General features: G+C 52.8%; 8 protein-coding genes across 8 annotated transcripts; 4 read left to right on the top strand and 4 right to left on the bottom strand.

The window, feature by feature from the left end:
* Nucleotides 1–815: 815 nt before the first annotated feature.
* On the top strand, nucleotides 816–1312 carry W97_06590 (uncharacterized protein; the record flags this gene model as incomplete). Its single annotated transcript, XM_007784464.1, has 2 exons — nucleotides 816–901; nucleotides 979–1312. The coding sequence occupies 2 exons, from the start codon at nucleotides 816–818 to the stop codon at nucleotides 1310–1312; spliced, it is 420 nt and encodes a 139-aa protein (XP_007782654.1).
* A 652-nt stretch (nucleotides 1313–1964) lies between these two features.
* W97_06589 (3-hydroxy-3-methylglutaryl-CoA reductase) lies at nucleotides 1965–5669 on the bottom strand (the record flags this gene model as incomplete). The annotated part of the gene is made up of 5 exons (XM_007784463.1): nucleotides 1965–2340; nucleotides 2419–3500; nucleotides 3576–4844; nucleotides 4900–5262; nucleotides 5319–5669. 5 exons carry the CDS (start codon nucleotides 5667–5669, stop codon nucleotides 1965–1967), a joined length of 3441 nt encoding a protein of 1146 aa, XP_007782653.1.
* Nucleotides 5670–6662: 993 nt separating this feature from the next.
* Nucleotides 6663–7511, bottom strand: W97_06588 (uncharacterized protein; the record flags this gene model as incomplete). The annotated part of the gene is made up of 4 exons (XM_007784462.1): nucleotides 6663–6803; nucleotides 6858–7042; nucleotides 7107–7274; nucleotides 7331–7511. The coding sequence occupies 4 exons, from the start codon at nucleotides 7509–7511 to the stop codon at nucleotides 6663–6665; spliced, it is 675 nt and encodes a 224-aa protein (XP_007782652.1).
* Nucleotides 7512–8659: 1148 nt separating this feature from the next.
* W97_06587 (uncharacterized protein) lies at nucleotides 8660–9038 on the top strand (the record flags this gene model as incomplete). Its single annotated transcript, XM_007784461.1, has 2 exons — nucleotides 8660–8778; nucleotides 8858–9038. 2 exons carry the CDS (start codon nucleotides 8660–8662, stop codon nucleotides 9036–9038), a joined length of 300 nt encoding a protein of 99 aa, XP_007782651.1.
* A 530-nt stretch (nucleotides 9039–9568) lies between these two features.
* W97_06586 (uncharacterized protein) lies at nucleotides 9569–10331 on the bottom strand (the record flags this gene model as incomplete). The annotated part of the gene is made up of 3 exons (XM_007784460.1): nucleotides 9569–9897; nucleotides 9978–10222; nucleotides 10270–10331. 3 exons carry the CDS (start codon nucleotides 10329–10331, stop codon nucleotides 9569–9571), a joined length of 636 nt encoding a protein of 211 aa, XP_007782650.1.
* Nucleotides 10332–11731: 1400 nt separating this feature from the next.
* On the bottom strand, nucleotides 11732–12736 carry W97_06585 (uncharacterized protein; the record flags this gene model as incomplete). The annotated part of the gene is made up of 1 exon (XM_007784459.1): nucleotides 11732–12736. The coding sequence occupies one exon, from the start codon at nucleotides 12734–12736 to the stop codon at nucleotides 11732–11734; it is 1005 nt and encodes a 334-aa protein (XP_007782649.1).
* Nucleotides 12737–16840: 4104 nt separating this feature from the next.
* On the top strand, nucleotides 16841–18307 carry W97_06584 (uncharacterized protein; the record flags this gene model as incomplete). Its single annotated transcript, XM_007784458.1, has 1 exon — nucleotides 16841–18307. The coding sequence occupies one exon, from the start codon at nucleotides 16841–16843 to the stop codon at nucleotides 18305–18307; it is 1467 nt and encodes a 488-aa protein (XP_007782648.1).
* A 1262-nt stretch (nucleotides 18308–19569) lies between these two features.
* W97_06583 (uncharacterized protein) lies at nucleotides 19570–20678 on the top strand (the record flags this gene model as incomplete). Its single annotated transcript, XM_007784457.1, has 3 exons — nucleotides 19570–19656; nucleotides 19707–20438; nucleotides 20493–20678. The coding sequence occupies 3 exons, from the start codon at nucleotides 19570–19572 to the stop codon at nucleotides 20676–20678; spliced, it is 1005 nt and encodes a 334-aa protein (XP_007782647.1).
* Between the last annotated feature and the right edge of the window lie 418 nt (nucleotides 20679–21096).

Raw genomic sequence — 21096 nt, 5'->3', positions numbered from 1 at the left:
AGGGAGGCAACCCGAGGCAAGACCGCTAAGCGCCTATCCTCAAAACACCCCACCATGAAGAAATTTAGTGCTTATTCTACTGCAACCATAGCCCGCGCGGTTCTCAGCCTCTCGTTTGCCCAGCCTTCAAAAGCAGAGCAACTCGCATACACATGGAATGGATCACAAAGGCTACGTGCCTTCTTACCTCTTTTAAGGCATGTACCGGAAGGATACAAGGCCGAAGAGCAGTATTGTAGGTGGCGCCAGCATTCGCATTATCATAAGCAAGAGCGTGGACACGTCCAGGTGGTTGTTGCAAGGCCAGCAGGCTGGCATGCCGCATTACGATGATGCGGTTTAGAGTTGCTGCGTCCATGAACTCATCGGGTGCACTTCAAGTCTGCCAGGTGCGCACTGGGAGCATTCTTTTCATATCTCAGTCTCATCTTGTACGGAGTTCGGTACTAGACAGCATGCATTCCAACATTTCTGTGATAAGCCTCATTCGTGTAAAATCCTATCTTGGTTCTTCTGCCGCGTGTGGCTGATGGAGTATATACGCCGTAGTAAATTCCGGACCGGTAAGGCTGAATCGAGCCACGACGTTCCAGCTGAAAGACCGGATGCGTTCAGCTGAAAGACTAGCCGTGTTCCAGCTGAGGGACCAGATGTCAGATGCGGGGCTCAGCACCCCGAAGAGGAGTATAAGTGATGGGTGTTGGATCGACATTCCCTTTCGACTTCACTCTAGTTTGATCTTCTCTATCAAATCAATCTCATTGCTTACCCAGTTGGACAACGTTCACCTTTGAAAACCAGATCCTTATACCGCCATGACCGAACCAGGGTTTTTCATCTCCATACATAACCAGAACGGTACTGGCATACGCAATAACATATGTGCAACCTGCACGCCTTGGTGGGCAAACTACTCCATCGGATTCGGAGGCTCAAGGGCCGAGATGGGAACTGTTGACACAAGCTTGGAAAAAACAGCCACCCTCCCGGCGAGTACCTCACGAAAATTACTGTGAAGCCTGAGAAGATCACCGAGGATGTGGTTCCAGATTTCGAGAAGCTGTTTGGGCTTGAAGGCGCGGGGGATGGGCAGGGCAGCACGGGGATAGGCACGAGGCTGCAATTGAGCACGAAGGGCTTGACGAATCTCCTTCTAGAGGCGGAGTTGAGTGACAGGGAGGAAGTGGGCGCTGTGCACGTTTTTGACATCGTGCAGACGGATCAGGAGAGTGGCGAGCGAGGGAGGATTAGGATTGCTGCTGTGGTTGTGGAAGGGAAGGGCAAGACCGATTTCGGTGAGGTTGTCAAGTAGCTCGCTGTGCGATATTTGAATACGCAAACGGATCCGAGGCGCTGTCGTTGTCTCGCGGCAACCGGAGCAAGATGCGCAAGGGCTTGGCAACAGACTACCCAGGCGTGTCGCTCAGCCGTTGTAAGCAGGGCATTTGGAGTTGCAACGGATCAGATGTGTGGAGAGTGGAACGAGGAAGCTCTCTCGCTGCAGTTGACTTTGACATAGGTCTCAGCTGAACGAATATCGTGCCAAGTCGATAGAAACTCCAATCTTGTAAAAATATGAGGCACTGTTGCACGGAGTCGTCTATCTAGCCGGGACATGATGGGCATTATCGCGAGCGCGCGTACGGCTTGTACTGTCGCGGTTGTTCAGGGCGATGACTTCGTTGTCAGACTGATACTTGGCACTACATTTTCAAAGACACATGACGACTTGTATACCCTGTGTCCCTCTATTATACCCTGCCTCGGATAGATGCTACTATTTACAATGGGTGCACCTTTCCGAGCGCCTTCTCCTTTCTTCCTCTTTGACGTACCAAAAGTCCATCAGAAACCCCAGCAATACGGCGCGCGATGTCATGTCCCCCCTCCTTTCCAGCACGAGCGTTCGCGCCTCCCATGCACCCAACGCCCCAAGAACGCGAAATCACAGCGGCTGTCGCGAACTACCGCCGTCCCGCCGCAACCGCAGAGTCCTGAATACTCGTCATAGCCAAACTCACCGGCGTCTGCACCCCGGCCCCTGCCCCCGGGGCGGGCGTCGAGCTCCTCGTAGGCACCGCGCTGCGATTGTGGCTCATATGCGCCTTGACCAGATGCCCAGCGGCAAGCGCGCTGCAGAGACTAAGTTCACCCGCCAGCACTGCCGCCGCGACGATGCGTGCAAGTTGGCGGGCGTTGTCGCCCGGGTTGGTCGGGTGCGCGCCCTTAACGCCGAGCAGGTCGAGCATTGCGGATTGGGGTTCTAGGAGGGTGCCGCCGCCTATGGTGCCGACTTCGATGGAGGGCATTGAGACGGAGATTTGGAGATTGCCATGGAGGCTGCGGGGAGGAGTGGGGTGTTAGTGGGGTGGTAGACGAGGGGGAGGGGGAGGGGGAGATGAAGGGAGAGGGGCTTACTTCTTCATAACAGTGATGCAGTTGCAGCTCTCGACGTTCTGTGCCGGGTCCTGCCCCGTCGCAAGGAAGATAGCCGTGACGATATTCGCAGCATGCGCGTTGAAGCCGCCAATGCTACCAGCCATTGCACTGCCGATGAGGTTCTTGCTCATGTTGAGTTCCACGAGGGCGTCGACGTTGCTCTTTAGGACGCTCTGCACGACATCTTTGGGGATGATGGCTTCGGCCACCACGCTCTTGCCGCGGCCGTCTATCCAGTTTATCGCGGCGGGCTTCTTATCGGTGCAGTAGTTCCCTGACACGGAGATGATGGCCATGTCGTCGAAGCCTGCTTCGGTTGACATGACGTGCAGGGCGTGCTCTACGCCCTTGGATATCATATTCATGCCCATGGCGTCGCCGGTCGTTGTTTTGAAGCGGATATAGACGTAGGTGCCGGCGATGGCGGTTTTCATAGTTTGCAGGCGTGCGAAACGGCTGGTGGAGTTGAACGCATTCTTCATGGTCCGCTGCCCATCTTCCGAGTCTAGCCAGACCTTCGCAGCTCCGGCTCTTGCGAGCGTCTCGAAGCCAACGCAAGGGCCGCGAGTCATTCCGTCTCCGGTGAGCACGGTGATGGCACCGCCTCCGGCGTTGATGGCCTTGCACCCGCGACTTGTGCTGGCAACCAAAACACCCTCGGTGGTTGCCATAGGAAGGAAATAGTTCTGGCCGTCTATCAACAAGGGCCCAGCAACACCCAAGGGCAGCGGCATGTATCCGATGACGTTCTCGCAACAAGCTCCAAAGACGCGGTCGTAGTCGTAATGCTCGTACGGCAGCTTCGACTTCTCCAGCAAGCTCGATGTATCTCGGGTCGCATGAGTCCTAGACACAACCGCTCTCCGGATCTTGACAGCCCTGGTCTTGTCTTCCAGTGTCTTCTCTAACGCGTAACCTGGAATCTTGCCCTTTAGCGATAGGTCAATGAGCTCTTCGTCTGTTAGCAAAGGGGCCTGCTTTTCTTTCAGCATAGCCACGCAGTCCTCGAAGGACCGCGACGAGTTTTGCGTAACGTGCGATTCAAGCGGTAGATACCTGTCCTTGACTCCTTGGCTTGACCCGGGACGCGGTACTACAAGGTGACCATTGGCATGCCCATTCTCCTTCTCGCTAACAGGCGCGCCATCCATCACTTCGCTCTCGGCAGGCGGCTGCTTTGGCGGCGAGGGATGCGCAAGATCCTTGATTGACCAGCGAGCCGCGTTGAACAGGTAGCCGTTCAGCACAAGACTTATGGCCAGACCGACAACAATCCATTTGCTCAACACCGGGTCTTCAAAGCTTTTGAGGACGCCATCAACGACCCGTCCGCCCATCCCATCAAGCATGCCGGCATACTCTGTATCGAAGAAAGACGCTGAGTCTTTAGATGTTTCGTAGTGCATCGAAGGGTATGCCAGCTCGTACTTGATCGGAGAGAGCACAGTGACTACAGTCGAGAGCTGACTCTGTTTGGCTGATGCGAAGATTGTCTCCAGTCCGTTTCCAGCTACTTTGAAGGGATCCATTGGCGGCTGAGTGACTACGCTAGATAGTCCCAACATGGCGGTTGGCGTGGTGTTGTTCGCCCCGCCTCGAAAAGGTAGCGTACAGAGGTTCAGGGCGTTGACAATGACGAATCCCGTTACCATGAGGGCCTTGAATTTGGGGACATTGGTGTCTCTGACCTTCCGTCCGAAGACGGTGGTGTCCGAGTCTTGGGTGATTTTACCAGTTTCCGCACCCGTCAAATTGAGCTTCGGCCAGTCGTTGCTTGCAGCTACATTCTCTGCTACTTGTCTACTGACGCCATCGTCTTCCAATGCTCTTCTCAAGGCCACGTGACGTTTGATGCGGTTGATCTCCAGCTTGATTGTCAGAATGGAGGTGTAGAAGGTGAATAGTAGGATGCAGTCGAAGAGAAGGATCCAAGCTCCGAGGAAGCAGAACTGTTTCAGTCCGCCCTGCACGCCAGATGCTGCGCCAGCGACCAGGATCAGAATCTCAACACAGTAATCTCGCACAATCTCAAAACCTCTCTCCTTGACCGCTGCTTGGACCGCATTTTGGATGGTCATGCCATCGCCGTTGTTCTGAGCAGCTTGTCGCCGCAAGTCTAAAGATGCGGACAGCACAGCTTTCGTCAATACGATTGGTTTCTCGAAGCCAATAGTGACCACCAAGAATGGCAAGCCCTCGGATAGGAGGACCATGTTGATGGGAACTCCCAACTTAGTGGTCACTGTCAGACCGAAGAGGAAGGCAAACACTGATTGCAAGAGTACTGTGAAGGCGAGCCAGAAGTTTGAGCCTAGGCGCCGCATTGACAGAAAGAGTGATACAAAAGTCAAATGCATCGACAGATAGCCCAACGCCATGATGATGATATCGAGCGTTTCCGCATTCTGTGAGGTTGGTCAGTCGCCGCAGGTTACAGAGAGAACAAGGTGCTAGCCGCACCTTGATAAGATCCAGAAAAGATATCCAGGCGTTGTGTATGCGACGCTTGAGGCTGCCGGATCCAAAACCATTGCTTCGCACAGCCTTCATGATCCACCTCTTCTTTTCTGAAGACTCATCATCCTCAGCGCCTTCATCGAGCGGCACTGGTATCTCTTGAACGGCCGTGAGGAACTCGGGCGCCTCCGCATATGGGATGGAAAAGGCCAATGTAGTGTCATGAGATATGGTGGACAGAGGATTGGTAGAGCATGGTAGGAGTTGCGCTGACGAGTTTGAGGGTACCGGTACCGCATGCGCAATAGGCGCGGTATGTGAAGGTGTAGAGGAGTCGGGGAAGACGAATGTTACAAGGGCCAGATCCTGGTAGGGCTAGTACCGTCAGCTCCTGACAGTTGGACTCCCGAACCTACGCGTACCTGATTTGACGATGCCTGAGGGGATCCCTCCTCAACATGCCATTTCCAGCCTGTCTCTTCTCCCACGCGAAGTCTTTTGCTCCCAGCTAGGAGTGTGTTGAAGTCCGCCTTGCCAACGGCAGCCTGCAGCGATGTGGGGGGACTGAATAGTCGGCCATCTAGAAGTCCAATGTATGTAGTACTGGCGAGGAGTGCGACGCAGACTATGGTGTGGATTGGCTGCGAGCAAGCCAGGCCCGAGAACGACTGTAGGACGGGTGATATCTGGCGGTTGTACCAATTGGGTCGCACTGCGGGGGAGGAAGTGTCTGCGCCTCGAAAGCGGGCGGGCAGGAAGGAAGCTCCAAGCATGGTGTTTGATGTCTAGAACGAGTGCTTTGGAGTCGAAGCTGTCGAGCGTTGAGCTATGCGATTGAGGTCTACGCCGTGAGGTGGTCCTCCAAAAAGGCGTATGCGGCGCTTTGGAAGGCCCACAACGCCGCAGACGTCGCGAACAGCGATATGGAAGAGAGGCAACGGTTATGGCTGAAGGGGTCTAGTGACGGGCAAGCCCGTGGGCGATTAGGGGTGTGTATTCGAGTGTTGCGGGACGGGTGATGAATGCGGTTCTCCTGCTATTACTCGTAGTGGCAGGAGGGATACTCAAAAACTCGCAGATAGAAGATCCGCAAGTGCGATAAGCCGCACGAGCGACGCCATAGCCATGCCTTTTCCAACTTCCTCGCTTTGCCTCCTCCTCCTTTATCCCTGGACAATTTGCCGTTTCGCAGATTGCCCAAGATTTTTCGAACGCTAGAGCCGGCCAAGAAGGAGCATGATTGGTGCTACAGATCCTTCACCGCCTCAGGAACACACAAAGAAAATCCGGGGTAGAACGCTCAACGGGCCCTTGGGTCGAATGACAGGTTGATGGGATTGGTACGGCAGCGTCTGGCCGCTCCTTCGACCGCTGTCACCTTGCCAGTAACTGTTTTCGGGTTTCGCACGCAAAAGTCAACGTTTGCTCAACAGCAACCCGTGCTAAGACATTTACTGCCGATCGTGTTAAGAGATCCGCTAGGCTCTAGCTCACAACGCCTTTCCATGTCTTGGCTGCCGAGGCAGCTTGTTTCAGTGCAGCCACAACGCTGACGACGATGTACTCGAATACTCGTGCTCGTGGCTGGCGCCTTCGGGATTCTAAGATGCTCGTGACCATGAAGTGGCTGTGGGAAAGCTTGCGTATGCTATTTGAATAGCAACTTCTAAAATTTGTTCTTGTCTATCATGGATTGGAACGCCATCATGCCTATCTAAATGTATCCCCAACGCCGCGCTGTTTCAACCTAACCACGCAAGCGTGCCTCAAGGTACCTTGGCCGACAGAGGCACATCTCCGTTCGTGATCTCCTCAATAAACGCCGGATCTGGGTCATAAAGCATAACATGGAAATGCTCTACAGCGTGAACTGATTTAAGTGATCGCCAGTTCTTGAACCAAATGACCTAAAAACGACCATCAGCTCTGGATTTCTTTGAGAGACGCAAAGTATCACTAACGCGATCTGGATTGACCCTCGTACAGAACGTCTTGTTGACATACTCGTCAATCTGCTCACGAGCCTCAGGCGTCAAGTCGTCTGTTGCGGGGTCGTCCTCAAGATCAAACTTTGTCCAGATGACAAGATGGACAATCTTCTCATCCACGCCGTAGGGCCAGTCGTTATGTAGGATCTTGATGTCCTCTATTCTACCTGTCAGTCTTGACTTTCACATGATCCTACAATCAGAAGACATGGAATCGCCTACCGGGATACACAAAGGGACCACCGTTCGGCGTCAAGTCCAGCCATTGGAGGCGTTGCTTGAGGACAAAGTTCATGATAGATCCATATTGCTTGGTCAACATGAAGGTGTACTTCCGGTACTTGCGAAGATCAGACGGGACGCGTTGGAAGAGATCCGGACGGTTGGCCTCTGTCAACCCATATCAGCGAAGGTAGCTCAACAACGAAGCAGATTGTCTTACGCACCGACAGCTTTCTGTACTTCTGGCCATGTCATGCGATGGTACTCCGAGTCTGGGGTGCCGATAATTCGTTCATCTTTCGTGGAGAGCCCAGAAAGGAAGTCGGGACACTTTGCAGGCCATTCGTCTCGTGGTACGTTCACGAGCCAGAATGGCAGAGGCTCCGATGGAGCGTCTGGCGGCATGACGACCGGCACATGAGTAACGTGAGATGCTTGCTCCTGATGCATCCTTGCTCTTTCTGCAGGTACCAGATCTATTGGAAAATGGCCGAGTAATCTGAACAACCCGACGCGAGTAAGTGCAGGTGGGTGGCTCCGCGGATTTTTTCCTACGGCACGACCATATTGCTATAGTTGCCGATCATATACAAACTCTAAAGCTGTGCTGTCTCCCGCCTTTAACAAAGATGCTCGCGACGTTGAGTTTTAGAGCACACGTCGTTTCAACCTCTTGAGGGAGCTGGACAGTGCACGTTCCCAAAACGCATCTTCCCGGGCCGCAAGCAGCAGCCCGGCAGAGGCTCCACACCCAATCTCGGGCCAGCCACTCGATGGATGCGCTGCAGATGTCTCCCATCTCCGAAGCATTGATTTCGTGCAGCGGCGCGCTCATGATTGGGCAGCCCAGTTTCTCGAAGCCGTGTGGCGCGCCGCGTTGTCGCGGCACATGGCCGACTTCCTGGTTTCAACGCGTCGAATCGCATGGCTGTTCGTGCGCCGTTTGATTGTACTGGGTACATCAGGAGGCTAAGTTCGGTACCTCCTAATGTTCGACCAGCGATAAGACTGGGAGGTATCTCTTTTCGCGTTGCGAGCCTTTCGTCTTTCCTTTCGATGTTGGAAGTCTGAAGTCTCGTCACGCGCGCATCGAAGTCACTCCTTTTTGTTTCCATCGTTGCGTTCCACTCCTTAATACACGATCTCTATTGACGTCCAGCCTAAACCATAATACCGAGTTCTCAAGCTATTGGCAGCTCGCACATTGTCCTTCCTTCACACTGACCGGATACATTCATTACTCCCAAGCCGCCTGTTGTTCATCGTCATCACGCTCTTCAGACTAAAGCGGACCACGATCGCTGTCAACCTACATCCACATTCCTAACCCGCCAACCCCAATCTTTCTACCTACTCAGAATCGCACGTGGTCAACCAACCCACATTCTTCAGTAACCTCCCCATAATACAACACCACATCCGCCTTACCAACGCAAGATCCCGCAACACCAGCTGCGGCGCCCCCAGCGTCGCCCTACCTAGCGGCCCCGAGCTACCAACATCGCCATCCACAACCTGAACAAGACCCACAGCCTCATTCTCCCAACCGCACAATGGCCGTGGTCCGCGATCCCGCCTTCTGGCGCCGCTTCTCCATGGCCGTCCACATGGATGAGGAAGCGCAGACGCAATCGACCTCCTCCTCACCCACGCGGCCGGATCTGAAGCATTCGTACGTATCCCCGCCGCCTCCGCACCCCCTACCAACCCCTAACGCATAACTACAAAGCTGATCCCCCGGCACTCCACAGAGACTCCTGGCTCTCGCGCCAGGAAAAGAAACGCTCGCGCCGCACCTGCATCTGCTGGATCTTCTGGCTGTGCTTCTTCAGCTTTGTGGCTGGGCTGGTCATTGTGATACTGTGGCTCAAGACTAGCGGAATACTCGACAGTATTAAGGTGGGCCAGCAGGATGCTGCGAAGGGGGACTGAGATGGTGATTCGGATACGGATTGGGGCGCGTGCATGACGATGACAAGATTAATGTGTAAAGAGCGCGGTCGATGGGGTTGGAAGGGAAAGATGGAGTGGATCAGGCGGTTTATAGGAAGTGAGGCGGGCAGGGGAGGGTTGGAAGGGGTTGAGCTGAGTGGCTTGGTTCCGCGTATGGATACCCTTTTATTGTACGGCGGTAACATGGATGGTGCCATGATGCTAGACAAATATGTTCTCCGCTTTCCGGAGGCGTACGTTAAGCTACCCATCTTGTCTGCCACGCTAGCGATGCGCCGGGATGGCAAGCAATTACTTCTGAGTGTGAAAGCAATAAATGCCAATTGCGTGGTATCTAAACCTGAGTCCTTTTCCATCAACGCCGTGATATATGCAGTGAACCGCCAAAAGAGTCAGAGCCCAGCCTCAAGCCGCAAACACTGAGGCGGATAAACACTCCACATGTTGTAATCGTAGCCGTCCAAATCAACCGCATATTCAATCCACAAAGGCTAGCTCCCCACAACCCCTCATCCCCTCTTCCTGGTCGGCTCCGGACTGGGACTCCGACTCGCACTCCTATCATCCCTCCCCCTGGCCCTCAACCACTTCTTCGTCGCAAGCTCCAGCTCTCTATCTAGCTCAGGACTCGGTTCCTTGCGATGTATAAAGTTGCAGAACCCGCCGCGGACGCATCCCTCGCCGCTGTTGAGCCTACAACACGCTTCCCGGAAATCTGTGACGGGCGACAACTCGCAGTAGATGGGCCGCGCGGCGTACCAGCGCGAATTCAGCGCGTCGCAGGCTTGTTGCGCGGAATCTTCGTATTTGAAGCGCGCGTAGACGTTGCCGATGAGGTCTGTTGGACATCTTTGTTAGCACATATGCTCCACACCCTGTCTCGGGCTCTTCGGAGAGAGGAGAAAGGGGGAAACTCACGATCATTGTTATTATCACAAACTACAACCTCTTCAATCTCGCCGTACTTGCACATCTCGCACCAGAAGTCCTCATAGAACGCATCGAAGTGGTTCTGGAGCTGCGACGCGTTCATCTTGTTCTTGGGGTCGTAGGCCGGGTTCTGGTATAGATTCGGTAGGAGGATGGTCTGGGAGTAGGAGGGCTTGACGTGTTTTCGTGAGCAGCGGTCGCCGTGGCGGCAGGCGCCGATTTTGTAGTAGAAACTGCAGTTGACCTCTGTGATATATTAGTGCTAGATTCTTCAGATAACGCGCCTGGGTGAGATTTGCTGTCTTGCTCAGTCCCGAAGATGGACGCCAAATAGTTCGCCATGTCGATGTATCTAGATGCTGCGTTGAAGGGTGGATGTAGAGTTGAGGCGCGCCTCGAAGGGTGTGTTGGAGACGGGCGAGGTGGAGTTGAGAGCTGAGGCCTCGCAGAACGTCGCTAGAAGCCTAGATGGAGACTGGTACAGTCGAGAAGGCGATTTGGCTCCGCGATAGCGATTGTATGCGACAATTGCGAGAGCTGTTGTTGAAGTCGAGCGGTTTGAGGCGCAAAGGTTTGTAAAGTTACAGCTCGTAATGTTATCTTCGCTGCTGACAAACACGCCAATCATCATAAGAAAGCGGATTCGAGATCCTTCTAGCCTCAGGCATATCTCCATCGTTCCTCTAAGGGTCGTCCATACCCTACGCTGCCGCAGTCAATCTAGAGTACCCGACCTAGAAGTGGAACGTTGAAACGTGCATTGCAGCTCAAGGATCTCCTGGGTGATGGATGCATGAGTCCTCTACACTGCTTGATAACTCGCCGTTCTCGTAGCATAGAGTTCGTCCAAAGTCTCGTCCTTCAACATTGTCAAAAGTGCAGATCAGCTGTGGCTCTAGAAAGTGTCCTTCGGCCTTCGAACTAACCCCGCACGCGAGCGAAAGAAATCGCCTGGGCTCGCCAATCGCCGGACTTCCAATTCACTCCTAAATCCCTAAAATCCATTAAACTCACCAAGTTCCTAAAGGCCTTTACCCCAGCCGTTCCACCTCTAGTTGTAGCTTGAACACACTCATAAGGTAGTATACTATGAGGAGTTGCTTCTATTCGTGACCTTTCCTCAGCTAACTGAAGACCTGTCTGCTTTGGAGTCCGGCGATTTTTGTCACCCGCGTGGCCCGCCCACCGTAAACTCTGTCAAACGCAATATACGGCGGTCGGGCTGTGCTCGCCTCCATCTGAACGCAAGAGGCTCCGTCTAACTCAGATCTGAGTCCAGCAGTTGTCAGTTCTAGGGTAGAAATAGCTTCAACGTTCTGACGATCAAGAACACCTTTGTGATTATTATTGTCTCCTCTGCTGCAGCCAACAATCTGACATAGTTCGCAACTACGCGGTTCACCGCTTGACCGACATAGTCACAGCTAAATGGCTTCCGTTAAGCTGTATATCGGGGGCTCAATCTAGCCAAGTACCTTGAGCAGTATCACGCACTAGACATTGCCAACTTATTTAGGCTCACCTTCGATCTACAATAGACGTGGGAGGCTTTCCCTAGCCCGGACGTGAGTACACAACGATGGCCGCGACTTTCATTCACTTTGTCATGTGAACCGGCTTGAGCGCGATATTCGATTTGCTCGCAACACAATCACATAAACAATTATCAATTTCCGCTTTTTTTGCAGGATGTTCCATTGCGGATGCGCCGCTGACCAAGCGAGCATGTTCAGCTATAAGCACTAAGGCCTGTTGGTTATTACCCAACTGATCAGGTCAGACATTGCGTTCCCACCAGCGTACTCATTGTCTCCACTCTTACTACCCAAGATGGGGACTCTTGGCTCCGTGCTCTGCACGCCCACAACACGTGGCGCCGGTTCTCCGGTCCACGTACCCCAGCACGGCCCGCCATCTTGGCCAGGGAAGATGTCGTTGAAGTGCCCGAGTACGGAACCGGTACGGCCGTTCCAGGTATGATCATCCTTGCTGCTGATAATACAGCCATTCTGGAACGCCGGACGCTCGCCACTGTTGAGATCAGCCGGATATCCGATGGTCTGCCACACAGCTTGTCCGTTCCAGGCGGCGTCGTACGGGCGGTGGCCTGCAAAGCCGCCAACCTTGTCGTTGATCGTGTCGTGGAGTACCAAAACGGCATAGTCGAACGCAGTTTGTTCGTCGGTCAAAGACGGGCCGGTGATCTCGCGCCAGGCAACAATCTGTCTGGCAGCGAACTCGCCCCACGGGCCGCGTCCGTCGTAATAAGCTGGCGTGAACGTCGCCCATCCGATTCTGCCGGCCGAATCCCGCCTCCAGTTGATGGCGTGCGAGGCTGTGAGTACATGGCGTGGCCCGACTACGACACCAGAGGCTGAGCCACTGGCAGTACGAATTTTGCCGACCAGGGACCAGGGAAACCTGCTGTCCGCAAACGTGTAGCGCTCGTCCGGCAGGAAAACGACGCTCGGCTTGTTCTTGGTGGTCTCAATCAAGCCTGCCATACCGGTGCCTGGAGGAGTCGCCGAAGGCCTGGCTGTGAACGAGAAGGCAGGGAGACGTTCGCCCAGAGCTCCATCAGGCTCAGAATCCTTGTCCGATGTTTCCTTAAGCGATTGCTCCTTGTCCAAGAGGATCACTTCAACTGGATCGAAAGGTTGAAGGACGTCGAACTTGGGCTTGACTCTCTTGCCGGATTCATCCTCGGCCGGTATGTCCTCCGTAATATTCTGGGGCTCGGCAGCCATTTTTCTTGAGCGCTAAGAGTATTGAGCCGCTGAGCGTGAACGAGGAGTAGCCAAGGAAGCAGACAAAGCTTATATATGTGGCAATGACAGAGACAGGATAGAAGATCAAAACTTAGAAGATGCAGAGAACCGTTTTGTTCTTATATAGCTTTTCTGGTGCAAGGAAATCGTATACCTATGTACTCTTGGCTTCAGCTGGAGCGTCAGCTGAGGGGTTCTGGTCGGGTCAGCATGAGCACCGAGAGAAGGCGGCTACAGGTCAGATGAAGGCGTCTCGATCTTGAAACACAGTGGAATCTCTTGGGTGGTTTCATGCTCCGTCAGCTCGTGGCTTAGAAAATCATTGGCCGAAGCCTTGGCAGAGGGACTTTAGCAAGAGGAGCCGTAAGAGGTGAATGAAAGAGGTCATAGCCTAGGAATGTACTAAAGGTTTCATCCCCGTCTTACACGCCTTGCCATGCTCTCGCGGCTTATTCACGCGTGTGAATTCTAGTTGAAACCTTGACTGAGAGGAATCATGATCGAGATCCGGAAGAAGGCCGCGGAAAGGTCAGATGAAAACATCTCCGTCATGGAACACGGCCAAGAGTTTGAGCCGAGCTGACTCGTTACAACAAGGCGGCAGAAGCCGATTTACCTAAAGGTATAGCTGAGGGAATATCGTATTCGTAAGAGGGAACAAGCTGGCATGAAGCTTTTGCGTACACAATCTGCATACGTGGACGTAGGTTGATAGGGCCTTCTTTGTATCATAGGTTGAACGTCAGATGCAACGGAGGACAAGAATGATGTAGACGGGCTAAAAACCTGCTCCTGCGGCTTGTGTGCTTTTTCTTAATAGTGGTAGCGATCCATGTTTCCCAGCAGCACGACTCTAAAGTCGAATCGGCACGTGCGGAGAGCATGGTTACATAAGCGGCTTCAAAGAGTCACACTCTTAAATATAACAGAAGGATGTTTGGAGCAAGAAGCATCTGCCTTCTGGCACCACTAGTAAGATCAGAAAATGATGGCTTCCGCTATCGAGTCAGCATTAGAGCCCGCTACTAACCAGTCCACCAATACACAAAGCGATGTCGTCGACCCCAATAACCGGATCGCGGTATGTGAAACTCATCCCACATGGTCAGTATCGCGGCTCGAAATACTTACCAACGGTTTATTAGCGCATAGAGCATTCTGTCCCAATTTGGGCGCAGGAACAATTCACAACGTGTGTGGCGAACGCATTGTACGATCTAGCAAAAATGTTGTTAAAGGCCATTGTGAAACGCTCCGGAGAAGACTACGATCCGGATGAGGACAGATCAGTTGATCGTATCATTCAAACCTCACAAACTGTATCCGAGGAGCAGCTGCAGGACTTCAACGTGCCTGTTAAATATCTTCGGCTGCTTCGATTGTTTCCAAGTGTAAGCTAGAAATTTTGTACCTCTGATACAAAGGTTCTAGCAGACTAATCTCAATCTAGATCATCCACAAGATCAGTAGGTGTGGCACCGGTGGAGAATTCGCTAGATTTCTGTTGGAACACTACCGAAACAAGAAGATTTTCTTTCTATGGGAGGACATCTTCCCTATTATTTACGGAGGAGATATCGTAGAGGTTGAGGAGAGGGACGAGGGACCATGGACTATGTTGTTACACGGGTTTCCTGAAGAAGAAGTTGGTACATAAACAATATGCATCTGCTTTAGAGGTAGCGACGGAAGAGATCTGGCAGCTTGCGAATGGTATCGGGAAGTGAAGGTTGGACTTGGAGCTCTTGAAGCATCTTAGCTACTTGCGATGGGACAACGCTTCTTTGATTGTGATACGACCATCATATCCACGCATCATCGTGAAGTGAGTGATATCGTGAAGTGAGTGATATCGTGAAGTGAGTGATATCGTGAAGTGAGTGATAAAGCTGGTGAGCCTATTGCAACTTACAACCCAGTTCTAACTCGTGAGTCTTCGCACCGCTAGTGTTCCAGCTCCCACCTGATGTCGTAACCGGAACGCGATATCAAGACAAGATGATGTCCTTGATCGCTCAGTCGCAACGTCCACCGTAGCCTTGCCACTCATGGTGCCATGGACATACGCATCACCGACGAGGCGAAAGCTGCAGTCCTCCTTCTTGCGCAACACATGAGGCACACACGAGCCGAGAAAAATACAGACAATGTCTTCCACATGAGCAACACGAGGTGCCTGACCCACGCAGCCAGAAGAAGTTACACACACTCTCCTTGTCTCGTACAAGCCTGCAACCCAAGCGTCTTTCTTCGCAGGGTCGCGGCAAATAGCGCGGAGCAGCTATTGTGCTTCCAAGTCAGTTGGTTTTATCTTCGAGCCGACTTCGTATACTCTCCGCCTGAGCTAATGGTTTTCTAGGCAGTCATCCATCTCCGCGGACGTGTAGTCACTGCAATCACCATGCAGTACTCTCCATCTCGCTTCGTCGATCGACTGACCCGAAGGTGTACGAAGTGCCGCCGTGTACGGTGAAGCAGTGGGCGATAATGCACTGAATGTTTCATCAAGCTCCTTCCAGACGTCCTCCACGTCAGGAATCTGGCCGAACACCGCATCGTACTCGGGTGTGAAGGGCGATAGTTTGGTCTGGCCTTCAGGCAGGCGTATGCCTTGATTGATGGAACCGATCAGTCTAGGCAGGTCTTGTAGTGCTGAAGCTCCTCGCCCAAGTAGACAATCGTACGCCGGGATCTCTGGTAGATTCGCCGCATCAGCACGATTTGTGTGCTTTTCTCCTTTGTATCGTTCTGGTTAACGCAGACCGCGTCTACCCAAACGTGAAGGCGCTGATGCGGGTGTCGTATCGACCTCAAGGCTTGTCCAAGATGGGTGTGATTGAGGGGAAGAAGCTCTTCACGTCTCCGCTAGCCGCCTGACGCTGGAGTCAGAGCCTATCTGTCTTCTCGAGGGTGTCCCACGTGTAGGAAAGAGCATTGTAAGTGAAAGACCCGTCTTCCAAAGGCATGAGCGCGAGAAAGCCCTCTAGTATGTCTTCCTATGTTCCAGGTTTCAGCATAAGAACGTGGATGGTGTCGGCGGGATTCATCCCAGGCTCGCCGTAGGGGTAGATATCTGCCTGTATTTGCTGGAATACAGTTCCCCAGTCCGTGCCTTTGTCTTGCATGAACTGGGTGATGCCATCGACGTTCCTTGTTTCCAACATATAGAGAAGGCACTCGATATCCTCCATGCTCAGCAAATGAGTGAGGCCGTCAATGTCCCCGGTGCCTAGTAGGCGGACCAGGCGGTTCATCTCCACCACTGTTGGCATAATGAAACGTCAAGGGTGTCTTGTTAAGATCATAGAGGTGACTTGAGATTAAAGAGCGTGATCAGAGAGCAAAGGCAGATGATCTGCATTTCGAAGTTGAGCCCCTTCCCACGCCAAGAGTAAGAGGGCTAAATATAGTTGCACAATCTACTTTTACGAGACGTTGAACCATCGACAAAATGGTGCCCTCAATAAACTGGCTCTCTGCTGCGGCTCTTTGAGGCGGCCTGGACGTCCAAGCCTCGTCTGCGCCACTTATTGGAAGGACTTTCCTTGCGGACAGCATGTCCAGGCGAACAGGATGGCTAGATGGTGGCATACCACACGCCAAAGCAGGCTGTTGTAGCTGTATGGCGGATAAAAACCTGTACCCCGGCGGACTTCTAGTGCTGGGACAAGCTGCCCAGGTATGCCATAGAGATGTAAGCTTGATAATGCGACGGAAGAAGCTGCGTTGTTTTGCCTGCACTCTGCACGTGCTCGATCACGTGCATCACCAAAGCGGCTGGTCACTCCGTACTTAGAACATTTGACGGCGGGCTTGACCGAGAGAAAGTTAAGTCGTACTGTACCGTCAGAACTGTATCAGCCTTTGGGGTAAGGTACGCTGTTCAGTAGCCTGGCTTTTTGCAATGAAGATGTCCAGCGTCTCAATCCGAGGTTAGTCTCAAGGCAACGGGTGCTGCTGCCTAAAATCTGGGTTTCACCTTGTGCTGTCATTCCTCACAAAAGCCTCCTTGGAATCTTGAGAGCTTGGTCTGGATTAAGCTTGCGCGATTCATCCGTCATCACCATACTGGAACATATCAAAATGGCCTCTGCTGATCAACAAGTCTTCCTCCTTGATCTACCTCTCGAGCTCCGCAATCAGATCTACGGAGAACTCTTCTTCCCGTGCGGGAAAGAGCCTGCGGAGCTCATCCAGGACGCACTTGGGCTTGCACGCACGGCAGTCCGCCAAATCTTCCCATACGACGTCAGTCTCCGCAAGAAACCCAGATTTGATACCGCCATTATCCGCACCTGCAAGCAGATCCAAGACGAAGCCGAGGAGGTTCTCTATGGAACATCCTCATTTAATCTCATGTATCCAGACTGGAGCAATAACGTCAAAGTCTCGTATAAGTTTCTCGAATCTCTCGTGCCTCGAAACCGAAAGAGAATTCGCAGGATAGAGAGGAAGTGCTACTCGAAGAGTGACCGGGACACCATCTCACTCACGGACTGGAAGCTTTTCATGACGTTCCTAAGCAGAGAGTGCCCGAATCTCATCTCGCTGAAGCTGTGGGGTCCTGGTGACCGTCACGAGGCGCCTCAGTGGATTGAGAGCTGCCAGCGGGAGAAGGAGTGGGTACAAGCGATATTGCAGATCAAGACACTGAAGCACTTTGATGTTCCTGTCATCAAGGGTGGCATCATTTACCAATACCCGGAGTTCACTGGCGACTTCCTCCCGTGGCTGAAAACTACGCTTCTCCAGCCTGCCAAGGATCACCCTGCAGCGCAACTGACGCAGACCGACAACGTCAATCGATCTCCGCACCAGCCGTTTCCATTGATGAGGTTACCAGTGGCCATACGTCAGCGCATTTACGGCCATGCCCTTCTGCCGCCATCGAAACATGTGCATCCGTACATCCGGCCATGGTACGACCAAACGACTCGCAATCTCATCCCCCTTCTTCGAACATGCCGCCAAGTCCGCGAAGAAGTCGAAGAAGCTTTCTATAGTACGGCTGTATTTACATCGTTGAAACCCATAAAGTACGATACCGGCCTTCTCCACTTCTTCCGCGGTACACAAAACGCCCTGAGGACTGTAAAACAACACGACGGGCTTCCACTACGATTGCGTGGGCTGATTCGGCATGTACGAGTCGAGAACGCATGGTCCATACGATTCTATCTGCTTCACTTCCTGGCACAAGGAATCGAAAGCTTGCAAACCCTTACGTTGGTCCTCGATAACGATAGCGTCGACGACTTAAATGCGCTCTTCGAGGGTGGTATGCCACGGCCATGGGACCCTCAAGACCGTTTATCTAGGATTTCCCCCGGAAGGCGTCGGTATTCAAAGCTCTGGTCGAGAAGGTTTTTAAGGCAACTGGCTAGGATACCGGGCGTCAGGATCATGATCGCCGAGGGAAGAGCGCTTCATCCGGATGTTAGACCTTACCTTGAAACAGGTCTGAGGAGTATCTATCTGAGTAAAGAAATTGATGTGCTGGAAGCTTGGATTATCGACGACCAGCCTTTAGGAGGGAAGGAGGCAGAATAAACTGAGCCTGAAAGCAATAGCGATTCTGAATCGGACACGAACGAGTAGGTGAGGTACAGGAAATGCTCCGAGACGTGGAGGCCAGTACGACTGAATGAATATCTAGTTATAGCCTTTAGAGTTTTAGGGTGGATGAAATTCGGACATACGCTGAGCGTCGCTTGGAATCATACCATTCTGAGCTTGATACCTATCAGCAATAGCAACGTCTTGTTATAGCCAAAGCGGCGAATTGTTCGCATGAACGTTCCGACAAGCGTCAATAGTTAGCAATCCGCTATGAAAGTGTAGAACAAGTCAAGGCTACATTCCTAACAGCTGCCACCATTGATGTACAGCTCTCAAAAAATCTCGACAATGTTGTCCAGAAAGTTGGATGGACGAACCGGCTCTTGCCAGAAAGCATAACCGCCGGCCAAGGCGAGGCTGAAAACCTCCGCGCATAAGCGCGAGCGCTGCGGCCACTGACCGCAAAAGCCACACACATAGATGCAAGCAGCTACGTCAGAAGAACGCGGCAGTTCTGTCAGGCGAAGCACAGTTCGAAGGATTGGAATGCCTAACATCCTGAGACGTAGGCATGATGGCTGTGGTAGAAATTCTTGCGGCTAGGAGATCAGAATAGAAGTTGACACGGATGTCACGGGATCACGCTAAACTCGTTCCTTCCTCTTCAACCTCACAGCCTCATCCGTCAAAACACCATCGCAGGTACTTCCCTGTTGACAGCACTACAACAACATGCATCCTGGGGTCAATTGTCATATCCATCTCCATCATGACCCGGTCCGCCTGCTGGAGCTTGAAGGCCACCGCGCCCAGAGACGTCCGCTTAAAATGCGTCGGCCTAGCGATAGACGGTCGTCCGGCGCCTACGTGCATCTCTCCGCCGCTTGAGATTGGAGAGACTACCAATCTATAAATTTCCATGTCTAGCGTGCAGAATGTGCCGCAACTGACGGTGAGGTCAGTCGAAGAAGATCTCCTAAGCTATATCTGCACCGCCTAAGCCTTCGGTTGCTTTGTTTCAGATATTTCTGCGTTGTTTCCATGCGCCGGGTGTAAGCACGGAAGTTTCCACGTATTCTAAGCCTCTATGGCTTTTCAGTACTATTATAGAGACCTGTAGAACCTGATCCGTATTCGTGTGACCAGTCACGAATAGTTTTACCCAACATCTGCCAGACAGTTGTGTTGTTCTTTGTCTATCTCGTTTCCGTGAGACTTTCTCCAATATGCAGGCGGGATCAGCGTCCACACCCATGTCTGACACCGCGGGCCCTACCGTTACGACATCAGACGGTGGAGCCCGCCTGTCAGCTGAGTGGGAGATTGACTTCGGAGGAACTGTACGTCTTGTTGTGCCTGCGGCCGCCATAAAACTTACAGAATATATTAGTTAACGTTTGATGCCTTCGGCACTGTAAATCCCTACCTTACTCCGTATTCGTCTTCGATGGCAGAGTTTCCATCGCCCATGCCAGGGCCTATCAAGAACACTCTCCTCACCGATCCGGCCTCGTTGTGGGGGTTTCCGACCTTCGATCCACCTGTGCCCGCAAGGCCTCGTAGCAGCCCAAGCACCTTCTCCTGTCCGCGTGTGGACGAATTCCAGTGGATGAACAATCCTCTTGGTATTCCAGATGCGGACCTACAGCCCGTTTTCACAACGAATACGACTTGGCCGTCCCTCAAGGCGCCTAGTCCTCGTATGCACAGCAGGACTCAATCAGAGATCGCTGCACCCCAACCACGGAGAGTCTACGCTCCGATAGCGCCGAATCCTGCGGGACTACCAAGGACCAATGAACTCAAGCGCTTACGCGACGAAGAAGAGCCAACCGAGACAGAGTCAAAGCGTCAGAGACGCTCGGCATCAGTTGCGCTCTCAGAGTTGGGCGATGAAGACCGACTGCTCCTCAAGCTCAAAGACGAAGATAATCTCCGGTGGAAGGACATTGCCTCTAGGTTCCAGACAGAGCTGGGCAAGACCTACCAAGTACCGACCCTGCAGATGCGGCTCAAGAGGCTGCGAGAACGCTTGCGGGTCTGGACCGAGGTCGACACCGTGGCGCTACGAGCGGCGCATGAGTACTGGCAGCAGTGTAAATTTGAGATCATTAGCGCTAAGGTAAGAATAGAATCTAATTCTACCCTGAGCCAGCCGCGCAGCTAACACACATAGATGAATGAATTCGGATCACACGAGAAGTGGACTGCGAAGCAGTGTGCAAGCAAGTGGCAGGAGCTGCACCCCGTTTCATCGCCTTTCACAGCCTTCGAAGATGTTCCTGGTCCTAGTAACGCGATGAGTCCACTCGAAGGCTCCGGCTCCGGCTTCGGCTTCATCCCGTGCTCGACGTTTCCATGAGCCGCTCACATCGTGAGACGTGTTCTTCAACCTTCCTTGTATGATGTGGCGCACTCCCTTTACGGCCATCGTTTCGCGGTCACTGTACAGTTCATCAGTTGCTTCCCCGGTCTTGATCCATCGAGTCCAGTGTTTAACGCATGTCTTCATGTGTATACTTGTCTACGTTCTCTTACGAAGTCACGACTGAAACGCAGCGATTGCCTTCCACTTTCCAGCACTTTTCAGTAGTCATCTCGATCTTGTAATCCTATAATCCTATAATTTTCGTTCCGGCTCGTGGTTGTTCCGTATGCTCGGGTCACTCCCATTGTTGCCTCAAGGCCTTACTTGCCACTTCTTTTTGCACTATTTCTACCGAACCCGCCGAAGATGTCTATTCAAATGCGCCGACAAGCTCATCGAGCCGGGCGGGCGC

This window comes from Coniosporium apollinis (genome assembly GCF_000281105.1).
Source record: "Coniosporium apollinis CBS 100218 chromosome Unknown supercont1.33, whole genome shotgun sequence".
NCBI lineage: Eukaryota > Fungi > Ascomycota > Dothideomycetes > Coniosporium > Coniosporium apollinis.
Note: the sequence above shows the minus strand (reverse complement) of the source record. Positions and strands in the feature narration are given on the sequence as shown.